This window comes from Panthera tigris, chromosome A1 (genome assembly GCF_018350195.1).
Source record: "Panthera tigris isolate Pti1 chromosome A1, P.tigris_Pti1_mat1.1, whole genome shotgun sequence".
Classification (NCBI taxonomy): domain Eukaryota; kingdom Metazoa; phylum Chordata; class Mammalia; order Carnivora; family Felidae; genus Panthera; species Panthera tigris.
The window spans coordinates 137,384,179-137,404,920 of record NC_056660.1 but is presented as its reverse complement, the minus strand read 5'-3'; the positions used below and the strand labels follow the sequence as shown (position 1 = coordinate 137,404,920).

The 20,742-nt window shown below is 39.0% G+C and overlaps 1 protein-coding gene, 1 non-coding gene and 1 pseudogene across 3 annotated transcripts; 2 read left to right on the top strand and 1 right to left on the bottom strand.

The window, feature by feature from the left end:
- Positions 1–2,983: 2,983 nt before the first annotated feature.
- On the bottom strand, positions 2,984–9,671 carry BTF3 (basic transcription factor 3). 2 transcript variants are annotated; one of them, XM_007079851.3, is made up of 6 exons: positions 9,535–9,671; positions 8,883–8,951; positions 5,834–5,947; positions 5,147–5,348; positions 3,807–3,863; positions 2,984–3,287 (listed from the first exon to the last, which is right to left on the bottom strand). In XM_007079851.3, exons 2-6 carry the CDS (start codon positions 8,949–8,951, stop codon positions 3,241–3,243), a joined length of 489 nt encoding a protein of 162 aa, XP_007079913.1. In that variant the 5' UTR covers positions 9,535–9,671; the 3' UTR covers positions 2,984–3,240. The 2 variants fall into 2 exon arrangements, with proteins under 2 accessions (XP_007079913.1, XP_042844198.1); XM_042988264.1 differs by lacking the exon at positions 9,535–9,671 and adding an exon at positions 9,297–9,510.
- Positions 9,672–9,793: 122 nt separating this feature from the next.
- Positions 9,794–20,742, top strand: part of LOC107179411 — a 36,472-nt pseudogene continuing 25,523 nt past the window's right edge.
- Positions 19,265–19,369, top strand: LOC122232085. The gene has a single exon (XR_006209434.1). It is a non-coding gene; the product is annotated as a U6 spliceosomal RNA (small nuclear RNA).

Here is a 20,742-nt window from a genome sequence, read left to right as displayed (position 1 = left end):
TACTGTTTTCTTTGCTGACTATGCCTGCATTCCCCAAACATGCTGCAAAAATGGCATTCAAGACCGTGCTGATTGGAGTGATGAAAATTTATGTGAATAGAAGACTTTTCTAATCATTGTTTTGGAAAAGCCTTAAAAACCTGTTATTAGTTACCTTAAGACTTCTCTCCAAAAAAGAAAAGAAAAAATTGACATATGTATCTTATTGGGCAGAGGGGCCTCCTAAAGCATGAATCTGGTGTTATGTAACGGAGAAAAATGATTAGTAGAAATCAGACCCAACCTTTAGTGACCTTCAGCCCATTTTAAACTTGTTTCCAAATTTTAGAATGTAGCTTTCTGTCCTGTGCACCACAGGGTTACTGGGAGGACGACACAAGTGTACTCTAGTTTAACTATTTCAACAAAGAAAAGGTATTAATCCCAAGAGTTTTCAGATCAAAATTTGATCGCTGTCTCTTCATTGGCCGAGCCTTGGTTCTGATGCAGCTAAAAGCTAGTTTGGCCCAGGACTAGTCTTAAAAGTAGTGGACACCTGCCAGCATGTAGTGACAGCATCCAGAAGATCAACCAGATGAGAATCATCTGCCCCTCTAAGCCAGCCAAGACTTAAAATTCTTTCTAGTAGTTGCTGAGGTCAAAAGAGCAGACCTAGGTTTGACTCTTGTGCTACCACACAACAGGCTGTGTTGATCTGACAAACTATTTTCACCTCTTGAAGTTGGCTTCCTTATCTGTACCACATGGCTCTTTGTGGGGGGGGGGCAAGATTATTATGATAACCAATGAGATTATATAAAACAAGTGGTACAGAGCCTAACACATAATAGCCACCAGAACTGTGGGCAATTAAAGAAAAATTGTAAGGATATGGTAGATTGCAGTATTGTTCAAAAGTATTGGCTGTCCTGCTCTGAAGGAGTACATTTCTCCAGGCCTCGTGACCCTCAGATTGGACTATGCACATGACTTGCTCCAGCTGATGAAATTTGATTCATGACGTGCGTCGCTTCCTAAGTTTTCAGAGCCAGATGGTTGTTTGCTCTCTTTTCCCTGTCCTGAGACTAGCAATGTTCTGATCAGATGCTGTTCTTTCAGTAAAGTGGACCCCAGCCTCGGGCAAAGCACACGTATCAAGAGTGACAGAGAAATCTTTGTAGCAACTAAAATAGTCATTTGTAACTGTAGCATAATCCTGATAGTGAAGGTGTTACAAGAACTTTTCTTATTAATATATAGCCACTAACACACGCCAGACCATTTAAAAAATGGACCAAAGAAGTTTTCTTGAGGTTGTCGGAGAGTCTCTGACTACAGGCACAACAGAATTAACCCTACCCAGCATCTGTTAAGAGAAGCAAGTTGCCCTGTGTAGGCCTGGCCTGGAAACCGATTGCATTTCCTCATTTAGCCCCTTTCCTGTACAGATCTTGGGCAAACACCTGGGAGGATATTCAGGTAGTAGCATATTCTTCACAGGCCTAAGTCAGCCTGTCACTTTCAACTCCATTTCTTGAGAGGAGTTGGGAAACTAACTTAAAATCTCATCTACTCTAAGTATGCCCAATGCACCTGCAGCATCAGACTCACCTGGGAGTAGATCAGAAATGAAAACCCTCAGGCCTCCTCTAGCCTTTCCCAATCTTCTGTCCTCCTTTAGACATTCTGTTTGGTCAGTTACATACAAGCAAAATTTGTTGAGTAATGTGTTAAAAGCCAGCAAATGACCCATTTTCTCATTTGCTGGGAAGCCGAATGCTCCAGACAGAGGCTACTCCTGAGTCTGGCACCTGCAACTTTGTAGCAGAGCCTAACCTGACCCACAATACTCTGCAAACATGCACTTCTCTGTAATTTTGTAAACCATGGAGACTGCAGAGTCCGTTACTGTAGCAGTGGACTTTAACAAGACTGACACGTCCTTGGAAAGTAATACAATGTTTAAATATGCAAATACTATCTACACAAGCATTTCATTTTTGTAGTTTACTTACAGTGACTTTTAGATATAGCTGCATAGTACCCTCACAAGGTACTTGCAAATTATTATGGAAATTTAACATTCTCATTGTTGCAAGAAAAAGCTAAAACTATTTTTTCATCTGGCCTTAAAGCAGATGACATTTATTTTAAATGCCATTTGTAAATTTTTAAGTTACTTCAACATTGATTGCTAATACAATTTAAGTAGCCTTATATTGAGACAGATTTTTGGGATGATGTCCTGATTGGGGTGCAGGGACAAGTATTGTTTGTTAAATCTCTTGCAACTGTCCACATCATTTTTACTGTGTTATTTTAAAAAGAAAATGGGAGGAGCCACCTGGCCGCCTCAGTTCCTACAGCATGCATCTCTTGATCTTGGGAGTTGTAAGTCTGAGCCCCACGTTGGGTGCCGAGATTTCTTAAAATAAAAAAATACATAAATACATACAGTAAATTTTTTTAAAGAGAAAAAAGTAGCCCTACTACAGTGTTACCACTTGAATTTAATTAACATAAGGTGGCATTCCTAATACAAACACTACTTTTTACACGTGTCTTACAGAATATCCTACAAGGGTTATTAAGAGATTACTTTCCTTTTTAGGTAACTTTGAGTTACAACTACAAAATGGAGCTACTCCTCCCTACTTCATAGACTGAGGATTAAATGAGAGAATATTAAGTGCAATAATATATTAAAGGCACTTAGTATACATTTAAGAGATAGACCGTATTAAGAGAAAAAACTCATGCTCAAAGGAATATTTCATTCTCATTTTATAGTTATACCCATTACATAAACCACTGTAGCCCTGAGGATTGGAGAAAAGTTTTAAAACATAACTTTATATCACCTGTGTTACATTATATGGCCATTTAAAATCTTTAATCAAATTTCATCAAAGATTACCAGTCATATTACATGCCATGATTAGCTATGAATAACTTTGCTTTCTGTGTACAAATTAGTGTCCGTGAAATAAAAAATGAAACCATATACTAGGCAAAGAACTTTATTAATCTTGTTTCAAACTTTATTCCCAGGCTTCTTCAGCTTAATTAGCTGCAAAGAATGAATTGTGTATAAGCAAAAACTGAAAAGAGCTGCAGTGTCCAAGGGGCTTGGGCTTAAAAATATTAGAGATCTAGATTTTATCAGATCCATGAACAAAATTTTTAAAAAGCAGTCATAATATAAAATAGCAGCTCCCAGTAACTTCTTCAAGTTTTATCTTCTTCAGAAGTTGACTCAATTCAGTTTGCTTCATTCTTGGAAGCTTCATCAAAATTCTCCACAAGATCTAGAAAAAGAAAAAGGTAGAAACTCTGAAAAAAGCCAAACGTATACATCAATGGATTTTAAAGAGATTTACCAAGTAACAGCTAAGACAGAAAAACCCCTCCTAATTGCCAAGTGTTTTTCTGATTTTAGAATAGTTACACCATACCCCCAAGACTCTTAAACGATTTCTCCATGCCTTCTCATAAATTTATTGATCTCGAAGTAGGAAACAGGGGTCTCTTTTGTGATCTATTAGTTATTATATTCATGTGACAACATACATTTTTTTATTCAATATTTAAAGTTAGATACCTATACCTACTTGGGATCCCAATCAGAAAAAACCAAGTCTACAAATTTAACTCCTAGTTAAATAACCCTGCATTATTTTTTCCATTCTGAAGAAGTGAGGTTCATGTCTACGTTTTCTGTTCTTTACCTTATTACCTCCCCCCACAAGGTACTTTCCTAGAGTATAAAGATTTTTCATTCTTCCTTGCTAAGATTCTCTAATTTAACCACAAGTGAAGGTTCCTACCTGGAACTTCATCATCATCATCCTCTCCGGTAGCAAGTGGTGCCTTTCCATCCACAGCTGTGAAAGCGAAATATGTATGTTACACACTTGTTAAGTTTTTAATAAACATCAACCAGAAAAACAGATGAAAGGCCAAGCATTGTTACAGTTTATATTCACGATTACAACAGTGACATTTGGGATTTCATCCCTAAGTACAAGCATTAACATGGCAGTCTACAAATGAACGAGAATGTTGTTAACAGCCAACAAATCAAATTCCATACCCTTCTTTCAAGCCCTCTGGCCACCACAGGCCCTGAGGTAATATGAGAACAGAATGCCCCCAGGGTAGAGGTAAACCCATATACCAAATCATGGTAAAATTTCTTATGGGAGACAAATCAAGAAGCTGTTTCTCAAATGCTGTTTTGTTAATGGCATAAGGGAGATGCTCAACAAACCTTTACTGAAATGAACATAAAAGGATCAAAAAATTAAATGCCTTTGATTAGTGGTAAGCATCCACTTTTTTAAACACAAAAAAGTAAACTACACTTAGGAGTTGAGACCTCACAGTACTAGCCCTGTAAGATTTTCAGTGGGATACTTCCAAAACCTACTTCAGCTCTGAAAGCCTTTCTAGAACCTCTTTCTTAAGTCTCTCACTGTGATACCCTCTCCCCCAACATATACATATACACACACACACACACCTCTCCCTATACAAACACACACACACACACACACACAGATAAACATGTAAAAGGTCTAGCAAAATGTCTAGAAAAACATGGATGACTAAATAATGGACCACATAATAAGCCTATCTTGCTTCCACTTTCTTCAAAATTTTAATAAAAGGACCACAGCATAAAATACCTACATTTCTTAATGCACTTATTTAACTGCAGGATTTTCAGTCCTGAACAAAATCCCTATATTATAATTAAAAATACCCAAATAGTGCCAGGCCAGTTATTAAAACTACTGGTGATACCAGTTGTAAAAAATTTGATAATTTATAATATATTTTAATCAATTCTAAACTGTCAGTTATCAAAAATGCCCCAAACTAACATTTTCATCATTTCCAGCTAATGAAGGTAAAAAATTTTAACTCTAAGATCCAAAGCAAGAAAGTTAGAAAACAATCCACTGAATCAAGTATTAATGATCAATCACAGCATACTAGTTAACTTACTGAACACACTAAGAACACTTAAAAGCAGTGTAACAATCGTTATTTTTTAGAGGAAAACTGGCATGTCCAAATGTAAAGATACTCACATCTACTTGAAATCTTAGAAATTTACTGACAAATCAGTAACGCTAGGCAAAACCACTACTAGGAAACTTACATTGTTTGGGCAGAGCTTCAGCCAGCCTTCTTAAACTAGTCAGACTGTCTGCACCAAGTTGGTTTAAGATACTGGGTAACATTTCTGTCAGCTGCTTTGTCTCAGCATGGCCTGTAATGGTGAAAGTGTTCGCAGCCAGGGATGCCTGAACTTTAGGGTTGTTAAAGTGGATCACTGTTCCTTGGTTTGTGAACATATTCACCTATAAAGAAAAAAAGTTTTAATTAGCAACACCCACCAACATTCCTTTGAAGCCAAACATTCTATTAAGCAAAAGCTGAAGTCTGGCTAAGTAATCCACTAGTCCACTGTGAAGCACAGGTGCTATTTTGCCTGGAATGGAAAGTGCAATCTAATCACTTTCAGACTCAGCAATCTCCCTACTATTTATTAATGGAGTGAAAGATTTTAAAAAATCATTTAATTCGTGACCATTAAAATTTTTTTCTACCCACATCTTGTTCTATAAAGAAATAAAATTTGGGGAACCTGGGTGGCTCATTAGGTTGAGCATCCAATTCTTGATTGTGGCTCAGGTTCTCACGCTCATGAGACCAAGCCCTGCATGGGGCTCAGGGTGGACAGCAAGGAGCCTGCTTGGGATTCTCTCTCTCATTCTCTGCCCCGCTCATGCTCTCTCAAAAAATAAATACACTTAAAAAAATAAAAATAAAATTCGACACTTACTTCTTCAATACCAGAGATATTGTTTACTCCTAACTTCTTTAAGGAGAACTGAAGTTTTTTATCATCTGCTGTAGCTGTTCTATGAACCACCTTCTTCTTTCGGCGAGCAGTTCCCTGATTGAGGAGAAGATAACACACATAAACATCATAACAAACAGTTTCTAATTCCTTTCTGACCTTTGGTCTGTTTAAGAAAATTACTCTAAGTATAAAGTTTTAGGCAGCAAGTAGGCAATGACAGAAGCCGAAAGAGGGTAACAAATCCTTAATAACTTCTCGTTTTGTCAGATATAAACAAATTATCTTTTCAAAATCCTATTATTTAGATTATGTGCTCCAGAAGAGCAGATAAAGAGGTGGCATTATGAACCTAAATTAGGCCTCATTAAAAGCTCCATATTCAGAACTATTAACCTTTTCGGTTTTTTTACATTAACCGATGAAAAATCAACATCCATTAATAGTCACAGGCAAGACAATGTATGACACATTCAAATGAGTCTGTATTTAGACTTCTGTAACACCTAATAGTAAAATCTGAAATTCTTATCTTAATCTACAAGGCCCCTACATGATCTGCTCTGCCCCTATTATGCTGTTCTTGACAACATCTCTACCACATACATATTCTCATCTTCAGCCACAGAAACCTCGTCTGAGTTCCTTAAACAGACCAAAAAGAGCCTGTGCACATATTGTTCCCCTCTTCCCCTAGCATCTGCACTGGTTCCTCCCTTACTACAGATCTCTGTTCTTTTGGCACCGTTATCAGTGACCTTTCCCAACCACCCGATGTAAAAAAGCAACTCCAGCAGCCATCGTCTTCTATCTATCCAGGTTTATTTTTCTTCATAACAAATATTACTATAAGAGAGAAATGCATTTTATTGTCTGCCTCCCCTCACTAGAATGTAAGCTTCCATTCTGTTTACTGCTATAAAAAGTTTAAACCCTTTACACGGTATATAAGGCTCTTTAGGGAAAGGCTACCACCCACCTACCTCAATATACCCCAACCTCCATACCAATTCCTATTTGTCCTTTAAAACCCTGTTCCAACCTCTTTCAGGCCTTCCCAAACCTCTGTAATTAACTGTCCCCAAGCAAAATCATTCCCACCCTTGTACACTTCTACTGAACTATGTACATTACACTATGAAACAGATCTTTCTTTTAGAAAAGATGCCTATCTCCCCTACTACCATTAAAGCTCCCTCAGGGACCATGAACTTCTTAAATTTCATATTCTCAGGACTGAGCACAATAAAGGCTTAAATAATGATAGTTAAACCAAATAAAATATCAACAGCTACAAAAAATACTGGTTACCAGACCCAAAAAAGCCTTTAAGAATAGACATCACCTTGATGTAGTCATGTAGCTATCTGGTTTCCAAATAATTGTCTCTAAATCTAAAAGACACTCTAACCGCTACTTTAAGATTATAAAAACAAAATGGACACACCTTCTATACATTCCACACACTTCACATGTGTAGAGTTCCATTTTTACTGATATAATTAAGTTATTATCAATGTTCTGATCAGATACTGAATAAAGCATTTTTACAGGATCAGAGTAACCACAGAAAGATAGCACGCAAGCCCATTATTCAAGTTATTTCTTGTGAAACTCGTACTAAAAGAAATGATAGTTAAAAACACCAATATAAGAATATCCAAACACTGACCCACAAAGGCTATAATGGGTTTCTCTGGGACCTGAAGGCCACACCTAGCTTTTAACAATTGCTAAGGCGGCCAAGAAACACCTACTATTTGTTAATTGGCAGGTGCAGATCCTGAAGACTACCCGCTTCAGGAAAAAAAAAAAATCAGGACACATTCGTTGCTGGCAAAGTCCAGGAATTTAACAGATACACATCTCCTTATTTAAGTCTAAGTGAAACTTTTGGCTATTTCACAGAATACTCTATTTGAAAGCCAATGTTTAAAGTTGGGAAAAACTAATAGATAACAAGCTTGGTAGCAGGGAAGCTTTACAAGTTTTACCAAGTAAAGACACGCTCTGTTGGGACAAGCTACCACACCTTGTTAAATACTAGGAATGTGCTAACACAATGCAAAATACAACTAAGTAGATCTCTGTCTAGAGACAGATTTAAGTAAATTACTGATTTAAGTAAATTACTCAGAAAACAATCTAAAAATTTCCAAGTTCAAAAAAGAATACTCTTGAAAATCAGTATCAAGCAGAAAAAAACCCAATTAACCAAAACTTATCTAAAAACCTAGCAATCATTCTCATTCTCTCAGTTTTAGCATATTTACAAAGTCAAAATTGAGAGCTTATCTGCTTAGGTAGTATCTTCAAATCCATAGTCACTGCTCTTAAATTTTGTGATGTACCTCTAACAAAGGTATCTTGCAAATAAGCTAGAAAATACACAACTACTCTGGAATGCATTTAGCTAAGAAAGCATTACAGAAAGGTCTTAATGTGCAGGGAACACAAACTTCTACCTGTCAAGTACAATTATCCAGAACCTGACATTGTAAACTGTAGTTCAAAAGACAGGTGGAACTTAAATTCAGAGTTACCTTAATTATTTACAAAAAAAAAAAAAAAAAAAAAAAACAGAGAGAGAGAGAGAAAGAAAAAAGAAAAAAAAAAGGCATCAGCACAGCACTGAAGGTATACAACTTAGGCCAAAACAAGTTAGGAGTAGGAGGGCCACAAGGATTATCTAACTGAAATGACACATTTTCTTACTAATCAACTTAGAAAACATTTTGTTGTACTAAAACACTGTAACAATGAAAACATTTTCACAGAAATGTTTATAAGTGGTCTCTTCACCTAGATTCACTTTTTTTTTTTTTTTACTATACAACATGCGTGTCCCACTGATACACTCTACTGTGTATCATTTAACCCCGCCTCCTCCTTCCCACCCCACTTTGCGAGCTCGATGAAATGCCCTCTAGAGACAGTGACAAGCCAACAATACCAAAAAACAAACCCCAAAAAACCCCAAACCTGGAAACTTCAACAACAAAAAAAACCCCAAAAAACTATTAAAACTTACTTTCCCACCAATGCGCACTTGTGCTTGCAGTTTGGCGAGTTTCTCCTGGTTCATGATAGTTTCTTTCATCTAGAAAAACAGGAAACCCTCAGCGAGGAAAGGTCTCGTTATCTCCAGCATTCTACGCTCGTTATTTCCCAAGACACGAGCAGAAGAAAAAACGTCCTTAACAGGCCGAGGCCTGAATCCCCAATCCACCCCGCAAAGCTCCCAATTTCAGTTTTGGGGGAGCGCAAAGGGCACCCACCTTCCTACCCCTCCTCCACAACTCCCCCCCCTCCCTGCAGGCCCGAAAAACGGGCGCTAACCCATGCCTGATCACCCCCGGCCCCCCACCCCCGGCCCTGGCCCGGCCTCGGCCTAGCCAGGGCCGGCCCGGCCCGGCCCGGCCACTCTCCGCAAGCCTCGCGGTACCTGAGGCTCCTGTCCTCGGGTTCCGCCGCGAGGTGGAGGAAGAGACGGCGTCGCCTCGCCCCCAGGGCAGCCGCCCCTGGCTCGACCTCGCCCCCGAGAGTCAGCCTGAGTGGGTGCGCCTGTCCGTCGCATCGCCTTCCTCTCCTCAGCCCTGTCCCTCCCTGTCTCGCTCCTTCCGGGCACTTCCCGCCCCCGTTCCCGTCCTCCTCCCACGCCGGCGTCCAGAGCCTTTTTGTACCTTGTTGGAGCGGAAATGGGACCGCGCGGGGGACTAGGGTAGGCGCTCAGGGGGTCTCGGGTGGACCAGCTGAGATTAGGCGCACACACGCGGGGACGCAAGATGGCAGCTAGAGGGAGGCCGGAAGTGATGCAACACTGCTTCCTCCTAGAGTCAGGAAACGGACTTCGCTGCGAGCTCAGCTGCTCGCTGCGCACGCGCGGCTGCAGGCCGAGGCGTTTGTGACGGTCGCGTGGGTCACATTTCTCGTCAGCGCGGGCCAGGTTGAGACCTCCCGAGGGACTCTGTGCTGGAGGCACCGCGAGTGGTCCTGGGAAAGGCCATAAAGGAGTCAGAAAGAACGGTTCTTTGCACAGTTAGGGTTGAGTAAGTCGGCCCCGATCCCCAAATTCTTTACCTTCAGAAGAAAGGGCATTTCCCATCTGCGGAAACGCTTGGGGCGCCCAGAGTGTGCTAACCTCTTTGGTCGCTCTCGCTCGCTGGATGGTGTAGATTGGAGCAGTCGTCTGAATGTTTTAGAATTTACCCTCCGGTAGAAATAAGCCTTTGACAAGACATTTTGGCCAAACGTTGTCAAAATAAGCTAAGAGGAGGTTTGGGTAGGTTGCAGGACCGTGGTTCACAGGTTTTCTGGCTTGAGTGTTCAGAATGCATCCCCGAGTCCCACTCCTCAAAAGCGGTTCATTCGGACTGGGGATGGAACCGGGTAATCTGCATTTCAGCAAGCGTAGCAGGTCTCACCTGAGACCCCTGTACTTGCTTACATTACTTGTTTCTTTAACAAAAAGTTGACTCCTTGATCCTTATTTGGCACGGATTTTACAATTAGCGATTCACAGTTGAACCAACTTTGTTTCTGAACTAGGTAGTGCAATCAAGGGAGAATTTGTGCCCGGTGTGTTTACAGAGACTTCTGGTGTGAGTTAAAATTTCCTGAACGGTAGGACGAGCTTTAAGACAACGTTAACGTCAAACTACTTATATTTTAAAATGGCGATTTAAGTCAGAATGCTATCTGGTCAGCCTTTTGGTTGTCTTAGCTATGAAAAGCCTTCGCAGGGTCAAAAATGAGTCCCAAATCTGTAAGAAAAATACAATTTATACAGCAGGGAAACTTGTGTAGGTGCAGATTTCTAATTAAGATGAATCTTTTTGTATACTTCTCACCTGTACATTTGTTAAAATGTGGTGTCTCTAAGAAAATAGGACATCTGTATTGCTTTGTTAGGGTAATTGTAACAGTTGATATCTTCTTAGAAAACAATGTTGCTCCTGTATAAGACAAGTGTAGTACATGGGGCGCCTGGGTGGCTCAGTCGGTTAAGCGGCCGACTTCGGCTCAGGTCACGATCTCGCGGTCCGTGAGTTCGAGCCCCGCATCGGGCTCTGGGCTGATGGCTCAGAGCCTGGAGCCTGCTTCAGATTCTGTGTCTCCCTCTCTCTGACCCTCCCCCGTTCATGCTCTGTCTCTCTCTGTCTCAAAAATAAATAAACGTTAAAAAAAAAAAAATTAAAAAAAAAAAAAAGACAAGTTTAGTACAGAAAAAGATGTACTATTAGGCTATGTGGGTTACTGTAGAGGTCAAGATGACAGTGCAAACATCAGTCAGTGCTATAGAAATATTACAAAATATATAGAAATAGTCCCCTTTTTGAAAGTATGTCTTTGTTCAGGAACAGATTTTTTCCCCTTCTTCCATGTTACATTGAGGACATTTGAAACTTCCTATTCAATTTTTTTTTTTTTAACGTTTATATATTTTTGAGACAGAGAGAGACAGAGCATGAATGGGGGAGGGACAGAGAGAGGGAGACACAGAATCCAAAACAGGCTCCAGGCTCTGAGCTGTCAGCACAGAGCCCGATGCAGGGCTCGAACCCACAAACCATGAGATGATGACCTGAGCCAAAGTCAGTGTTTTCTGAGCATTTACATAAACCCAAGATTCTTCTGCCTGTCACCTGATTCACCTTTTAGACACCTGTTTTCTGGAAGTAGCCCAGGTTATTATTTTCCTTTGATTCCCATGTTTCTGTCTTGTACTTTTCTAATTTTTAAGACTTTTATCGTGTTGAAAAACATGAAAGATGCCCTCATAGTAAGAAAAGAACATTTTGAATTTTGACTTCTGCTACTTTTGCTTATTTTGTGAATGGTTAGGAAATTCAGATTCTGCTAATATTTATATACAAGGCTTTTAAAAAAAGTAACTGAAAGGGTTTTTTTTTAACTCCAAAAAAAAGTTACTAAGTTACTATCTTAATCAGTGCTGACAAAGGAATAATTTATGATGTCTAGGGCAAATAAAAATTACTGGTTCCCACACTTAACTGCTTAGCTTGAACAAACCTAAGACTCATTTACTGAAGCATTCAACATGTCCTCTGTCAATAGAGCAGGTAAGAAGAGGGAAACCTGTTTGCTCTCCTTGGTTTATAGTTTATGGTCTAATCAAAGTCCATGAATTGTTTTCACCTCTCTGTTGGATTTAAGTTAGCTTCAGCAAGAGGTAAATAATTACTTTGTTTAATATTTATTAAGATCGCATTTTGACCCACAAGAGATCTTGGAAATCGCTGAGAATAAATATTCCCATGCTTCTAGTTGCTTTGTGATCTGGCCATTGACTGATAGCCACAATGGACCTTTTTTTCGTTTGTTTCTAAACCTGCTTGAACTTCTAATATAACTCACCTTTGTCAAGTTAATGGCTGCACCTCATGTAGCTTTTGGTTTAAATGTCTCAGGAAAGCCTTCTCTGACACCCTCAGCCCCATTAAGTTACCTCCATCGTTATTTTTAGTTGTGGTACTTTATTAAATGCAAATGGTGGTTTGATAATTTTGTTGAGTTAATGGATAATTCAACTAGGAATCTTAATAACACTTTCTACTAGGTTAATGTCGAGTGTTGGCTCTTTAACAGCTGGATCCTCAAAGAACTCTTAGGAGTGCTCTTATGAGGTAGGTTGTTCCCATATTACTTTACTTATTTTTGGCCATCTAACTAAAGTGTAGAGAATCAAGATGTGAAGATTGACATGACCTCATCTTCCCTCCATCAGTTCTACCATCTCTGTATATCTGAACCTATAAATATTGCCTGCCTTCTTATTACACACAGGAGAATATTCCCTCTACTTGTACTTTTGTGTATTTCATTCAGGACCTTGATTCTTCTGTTGCATCCCCTCCTATATCTCTTCCCCCCCCCCCCCTTTGAACTGGATCATCCTCCCTGCACACTAAAATGCCTCGTTATCATGTATCTCAAGAGAAAAGAAAATGAAAGACTCTTTTTGACCTCTCTTCCCCTCCAGCCACTACTTACTTTTTGTGTTCCCTTTTATAGCAAAATCTTTCCAAAGAATTGTCTAACCCTCCATCTTGACAATTCCAAAAGGTAGATTCCTAGTTCTTACTTTACTCTTTAGGTAGCATTTGAATTACTTGGCTGCTTCCACATTTTTGAAACTTGTTTTTTTCCTCTAGGCTCCCAGAACCTCTCACTTGCTGATTTCCTCTCACTGGCATCTCAGTCTGCTTTGCTTTATCTTATTTCTCTGACTTTTAAATATTAGAGTTGCCTACAGTTTAGTCCTATGTTCTTTTCTGCCTGTACTCTCCCTAAACATTTTCATCCATTCCCATCGCTTTAAATGTCATCTTTAGTTTGATGAGTCCCAAATTTATAATTCCAGCCCTAACTTTTTGAATACCAGACTGAATATTCCTTTTACATTATTGTGGAAAACTTCAAGTACATAAGAGTACAAATAATAAAGTGAACTTCTATCAAACCATTGCACAGTATCAACAGTTATTAAATTAATACATACATACTTTGATTTTATTCTGAATTTTGTTTCAGAAAACTTCTATATATATAAGGTCTCTCCGGGAGAAAGATACAGAAAGTTGAGTGCTGGGAAAAGGAGGAGGAGCAGAGGGCTTTTTTGTTTCGCAGAGAACCCTGGTACAGAAGCAGTTGAGTGAACATGGGGAGAGGAAAGTGTGCTTCAAAAGGAAAGATTTACTGAAGTCGTAGGGATGTCCAAAGCATCTTTCTGTTGTTTTTTTTTTCTTGGTGATGTCTACACCCAACGTGAAGCTGGAACTCATAACCCCAAGATCAAAAGTCCATGTTCCTGCATCTGAGCCAGCCAGGCGCCACCAAAGCATCTTTTAAAAAATCTCAGTCACCTAATATAGTCTGTATTTCTGAGACCAGAGTGGAACCAAGGAGGTCAATTGCTTTTTTATAAGAAAAAAAAATACTTTAAATGTTTAATTGCTGGGGGGAAAAAAAGCCCACTGAAAATAAGTTGCTCTCAGAATATGTCTTGTCTGCAGTCAAACAAGGATGATAAATGGTAGGAAGCTCCTGGAGAGTCATGAAAGCAAAGCATGGAAGTCTACGTTATCCAAATTTTGCTGATTATCTATTTAGCATACTGTTTATTAAACACACTAAAATATTTTTAAGGGCTTTCACAGCTATGTAAATCTCCCCAATTCTATTATCTTCATGAAGTCTTTCAAATTCCTTAAGATAATAATGCTTTATAGAGGCCAGTTTTCTTTCATTTTATCTTGCAACATTTGCTAGTATTTATTAGTTGTACTTCAATTTCTCTATGGTTATATGCTGATGATTCAGTAGGGGCCTTCTTGTGAATAGGATAAATCAAAGTGAGAATTGTATCTTCTACTAGAGTAGAAGCAAGTGCTACAGTAACAGTGCATCAGTATGGCTGATGGAGTTTGTTGCTATTTTCAGCATTTTGGTATTAAAACTGATGTGGCAACAAGAGGAGGAGGAGCGACAAACTGGTAAACTTTAGTTGCTTTAGTGAGTTTGTGGAATTGTAATTTATAAAGACAGGAGAGGACTTGGCATATAAAGAACAGGAGTATAGAGAACTTCAAGGAAACTAAAATCCTGCAGAAAAAATACATATACTGTTTATTTGTGTATCTTTTAAGTGGCTGGAAAATACTGCCAACAAGAAAGTAATGGAAACTTGATACCCTTTTTATTTTTTATTTAAAAAATTTTTTTCTAATGTTTTAATTTATTTTTGAGACAGAGAGAGACAGAGCATGAGCAGGGAGGGGCAGAGAGAGAGGGAGACAAAGAATCTGAAGCAGGCTCCAGGCTCTGAGCTGTCAGCACAGAGCCCGACGCGGGGCTTGAACTCACACACCGCAAGATCATGACCTGAGCCAAAGTCGGACGCTCAACCGACTGAGCCACCCAGGTGCCCCTTGATACCCTTTTTAAAGAAATATTGTAATTTAATACTTATTAACTTTGCCAACATCCAACATCCTTGTTTGCTCTTCTTGGGAGTCTGAACTTGTTTTTTGTATTTTTTTTTTTTAATGTTTAATTTTGAGAGCAAGGAAACTCAGGAACCCTCAAGATCATGACCTGAAGTTAGACTCTTAACCGACTGAGCCATCCAGGTGCCCCTGAACTTGTATTCTTGGTTTAGAGAATAAGGAGTGGTAGGAAGAAGGAAGGCGATGTAGGAGATTGACACTGTGTGCATTTTATATCATTTTGGAGCTGCAGAGGTATTACAGGTTAAAGTGGTTTAAACTTTGGTTTGAGAAGAGGACACAGAGAGCCAGAGGATAATTAAACTCTAAAGGTATATCTGGGAAGTGGGTGGAGTTAACACATATTTAGGAAGTAAAAGTAAATAAATCATTCAACAGTTTGAAGCAGTGTTTCTGGTAGAGAATGCCAGCAGAGCTTAACTTTTTAATAGAAAAAGTGGTTTTGCCTTTTCTATTTTAGGTTACGTTTTAGCACCTTTAACGATATATTCTGCAATTTATTGGGGAAAAATTTTTAAAAGATTTTATTTGCTCAAAGAAAGCAATCTGACTGCAGAAGCCAAATCTATAAACACTTTAAAATGTAAACTCTGGGATAACTTCATGACTACCAAATTGTAACTGATTCAGCTTCTTGTTTCAGTACTTGATCTTTTCCCAAGCTCCAGTCTAGTGCCAACCAGGATCATTACACACCCCCAGGGGTATTTCATTCTTTTGGCTGAAGGGCTGTCCTGAAGTCTACACCCTTCACATTAACTGTCAGGACACCCACTATTCGTTTGTCAGATATGTCATACTGCTTATATATTACTATTTATTTATTTATAGACAAAACAGAAGTGGTCAGGGTAGAAAATAACTTAAAAGACGAACATATAATTAGTAACTTCATTTGGTTAATAAAACTATCCATATTTTCAACCTAGAGGACGTTTCATTTTGTATATTCCTGTATCATTTATCAGTGATGTAAAAGAATGAAAAAAATCAGAAATAATTATTTCGTTGTTTGCATTTGGGTGATAGATTCAATATTTTTAATATATGGTAGGATGACTGTCTTTTTTTCATTCTTGAAGTTGACCTATTTGCAGGCTTCTATTCCATATACATGTTAGGTTTTGTTAAATTATTTTAAAATTTTATTGAGATTCTATAGATTAATTGGGATGCTTTTATATCTTTGCTAATTGCATGAGTCTGCACTCAGTTGCAATAAATAGATCTGGCTCTTTTAAGTATATAGGGATTTAGTATAGGGAATTGGGGCTTAGAATATTATTTAAAAGGCTGGAAGAGTGGACTTTAGCCTAGACCATCAGAAATGAGTCCTAGGATAGTATATCAGAGCTAGACTGTTAAGGGAGCTGTTGCTATTGCCCCTACCAGTCAGGTGGATGGAGAATCAAGACCCCAGGACTAGAATTATCAGTGTTAAGGATGGACTACCATAGCTACAATGTAAGAATCAAGAAGATACTGTAATACTCAACGCACACAAAGCCAATGACTGTGCTCTAGAAAGCTGCTGCAGAAAATAACTCCTATATTCACCACCATGCTTGCCATCCAAAAAACAAAGCAGCAGGAAGAAGGCTTTGGTTTTCCACACTCCAGATCTTACTTACATGTACCTAATTGGCAGAAATCATTTACTTCTAGAACACTTAACTGCAAGGATATCTGGGAAATGTAGTTCTTAACTTTTCAACATTTATAGTACAGAAAGTAAGCTTAAAAGAAATTTGAATAAATGCTGAGTGCCAGGCTACCTTATACCGTGAATATAGCACCACTATTATTTCAAATATTTTACGTATTTATTTTACTTACATAATTTTTAAAAGATTTTTAAAACTGTTTATTTTTGAGAAAGAGAAAGGGAGAGAGAGAGAGAGGGCAAATGTGGGAGGGGCAGAGAGAGAGAAGGAGACACAGAATCCAAAGCAGGTTCCAGGCTCTGCACTGTCAGCACATTGCCTGACACAGGGCTCGAACTCACGAACTGCAAGATCATGACCTGAGCTGAAGTTGGAGGCTCACTAACCCAGCCACCCAGGGGCCCCTTCCTCAACATTTTTGTATCTCAGGTTTTCCTTTTCAGTTATTTTATTGTTATTTAAAAAAAATGTTTATTTACTTTGGGGGAGGGGCAGAGAGAGGGGGACAGAGGATTGGAAGGGGGATTTTCACTGACAGGCTGACAGCAGGGAGCCCAATGTGGGGCTCGAACCCACGGACCACAAGATCATGACCTGAGCCGAAGTCAGATGCTCAACAGACTGAGCCACCCAGGCACCCCTTATTGTTTTTTTTATTCAGGTAGAGTTGACACACAATGTTACATTAGTTTCAGGTGTACAACTTAGTGATTTGACAAGTTTATATGTTACCCTCTGTTCACCACAAGTGTAGCTACCATCTGTCCCTTTACATCACTATTACAATATCATTGACTGTATTCATGATGGTGTGCCTTTTAATCCTGTGACTTGCTCATTCTATAACTATCTCCCTCTCCCCTCTACCCATTCTGCCTACCTCTCCTCCCTCCACTCACTCTCCCCTCTGGCAATCATCATTTTGTTCTCTGTATTTATAGTTCTGATTCTGCTTTTTGTTTGTTTATTCATTTTTTTGAAGATTCCATTTATGAAGGAAATCATACGGTATTTGTCTTCCTCAGTCTGACTTACTTAGCATCATACCCTAGGTCCTTCCATGTCATAATTTCATCCTTTTTATGGCTGTGTAATATTCCTGTGTGTGTGTGTGTGTGTGTGTGTGTGTGTGTGTGTGTACACATTTTCCTTACCCATTTTTCTTTTGATGGACACTTAGGTTATATCCATGTCTTGGCTATTGTAAATTATGCTGCAGTTAACATAGGGGTGCATAGATCTTTTCAAGTTAGTGTTTTTGTTTTCCCTGGGTAAATACCCAATAGTGGGATTATTGGATCATATCGTATTTCTATTTTTAATTTCCTGAGGAACCTCCATACTATTTTCCACATTGCCTGCACCAGTTTGTATTCTCACCAACAGTGCACAAGGTTTCCATTTCCTCTTCGTTCTCACCAACACTTGTTTTTCATCTTTTTGACAAGACAGGCATGCGGTAATATTTTTTTTGTGATTCTGATTTGCATTCCCCTAATGATGAGTGATGTTGAGCATCGTTTCATGTGTCTGTTGGCCATCTGTATATCTTCTTTGGGAAAATGTCTATTCAGGTCCTCTGCCCATTTTTTTAATCGGATTGTTTGGGTTTTTTTGATATTCACTTATGTAAGTTTGGATAGTAACTTCTTATGTGTCATTTGCTATTACCTTCTCTCATTTGATATAGGGTGTCTTTTTGTTTTATTGGTGGCTTTCCTTGCAGTGCAGAAGTTTTGTGTGTGTGTGTGTGTGTGTGTGTAGTCCCAATAGTTTATTTTTGCTTTTGTTGCTCTTGCTTCAAGAGACATATCTAGGAAAATGTTGATATGTCTGATGTCAGAGAAATTATTGCCTGTGTTTTCTTCGAGGATTTTTATGGTTTTAAGTCCCATGATGAGGTCTTTAATCCATTTTGAGCTTGATTTTGGGTATGTTATTAGAAAGTAGGCCGGTTTAATTCTTTTACTATAGCTGTCCAGTATTTCCAGCACCATTTATTGAAAAGACTGTCATTTCCCCATTGTATATTCTTACCTCCTTTGTCATAGATTAATTGACCATATAATTGTAGATTTATTTCTGGGGTCTCTGTTCTAATAATAAATATTTTTTGCTATAAAATATTAATCAGGTGGTAGTAATATTTTTCACCCTCCTGAGTTTTACAGAACTGAAAATTTCAATGTTATCCTCCCTTATTTTCTCTGAGCATACAGTCTGTTTTGAGCTCAGATCTGCTGAATACATGAAGAGAATGACATTGGCATTAAATCTGTGTCGAAAGCACAAATCATGGTTATAATTTGAGTATCATGGTTAATTTTTATTTTTTTATTATTAAAAAAATTTTTTAATACTTATTTTTGAGAGAGAGAGAGAGACAGAGTGTGAACAGGGTAGGGGCAGAGAGAGAGGGAGTCATAGAATCTGAAGCAGGCTCCAGGCTCTGGGCCTGTCAGCACAGAGCCCCACGTGGGGCTTGAACCCATGAACCACGAAATCATGACCTGAACCAAAGTCAGACGCTTAACTGACTGAGCTAGCCAGGTTCCCCCTGTGGCTAATTTTTAGATATTGTTCTTCGCTGTTGATTCAAACAAATGAGGAGGAGTACAAATCAGTATATAAAACTGATTGTACTCACTAAAACAGAATCATGGCTTCATATTTCCATTATAAATAGCCTTTTCACATACATTATCAAGACTGAATTGAGCGTTCACTTCGTCAGTACTTACACTAAAATTAGAACAATACAGACAAGAGTAGCATGGCCCCTCTGCAAGGATAACATGCGAATTTGTGAAGGGCTCCATATTTTCTTTAAATTTTTAAAATTTTTTTTATTATTTTTGAGAGATAAAGTGTGAGTGGGGGAGGGGCAGAGGGAGAGGAAGAGAGAGAATCTTAAGCAGGCTGCATCCTGAGTGCAGACTCCAATGTGGGGCTCGATCTCCCAACCATGGGATCATGAGCTAGCTGAAATCAAGAGTTAGACGCTTAACTGACTGAGCCACCAGGTGCCTCCCCGACCCCCAATTTTTTTAAAAGACTGAATAGGAAATCTTCACAAACTATGGTCAGTTATTCCAGTTTCATTTCGACTGCAGTCCTTGGACAAATAGATTTGAACCTGTTTGCTTACCTGTAAAGGTCCTCAAACTTGACTGTGAGTCACAATTTCTGGGAGAGCTCAAAGAAACAAATGTAGCTAGAGGACCACGCTCACTGAAGGAGGCTGGGGCCAGGGCTTAGGCTTCTGTGTTTTTATCAAGTTTCCCCAGAAATTTGAGAACTATTGTCTTAGTATGCTTCTATGGATTGATTGATCTTCATACATTTTATTTATTCATTTATGTGCATATATATATAAAGAAACATGAACTAGCTAGGAATGGTCATGTAGTGCTGAGACCTCAGAGATGACAGAAGCAGCCCTGCCCTAAAAAGTTCTCAGTTTAGTGGAAGAGACAAACTGTTAATTGCAGTGTGGTGTTCTGTGCTCTGAAACAGATGGGATGCTGAGGCAGCAGGAAGGAAGGGCATCACACTTCTCCTGGAATTGCACATCAGGGAGTATTTCGTTGGTCTGAAGGGTTAGAGGAATCAACTGAGTAAGAGTGAGAGGAGAGCATTTTAGGCACAGAAGAATAAGGAGGCACAAACCACAAGGAATTTGACAAGCTAGAGTATTATTTCCCAAACCATGGGACACTTCCCTCACTAAGCAGATTTTAGTGATTTAGGTGGTTCATGGTGGATAAGTCATTACATAGTGATAGAAATCTCCTCCCAATTCTTTTCTGCATCTTTTGTAAGAAGAACATCTTTTTTGGCTGGCTCTAGTAAGTAACAGCTTTGTAACATTTGCTAATTTCCTTTTAAAGAAAGTAGCCTTGGGGGCACCTAGATGGCTTAGTCAATTAAGGGGCCACCTCGATTTCTGCTCATGTCATGATCTCGCAGTTCGTGAGTTCAAGCCCCACGTCAGGCTTTCTGCTGTTAGCACAGAGCTTGCTTCAGATCCTCTGTCCCTGTCTTTCTGCCCCTCCCCTGTTTGCACCATCTCTCTCTGTCTCAAAAATAAACATACATTAAAAAAAAAAAAAAGAGGAAAGTTGTCTTAATCTCAGAGCTTCAGCTGGCAGCATTATCTAGGTAGAATTAAACTTTTATCTTCGCTATATGGCAGTTG

Bases quoted from the DNA above. Each gene is read 5' to 3' on its own strand.
- BTF3 (XM_042988264.1), bottom strand. From the start codon at position 9,428: ATGCGACGGACAGGCGCACCCACTCAGGCTGACTCTCGGGGGCGAGGT. The intron at 5,948-8,882 runs GTAAGTTTTAAT...CTCCTCAATCAG, and splicing joins AAGTGCGCATTGGTGGGAAA to GGAACTGCTCGCCGAAAGAA. The intron at 3,864-5,146 runs GTAAGTTTCCTA...TCGCTTTCACAG, and splicing joins TGAAGCTCTGCCCAAACAAT to CTGTGGATGGAAAGGCACCA.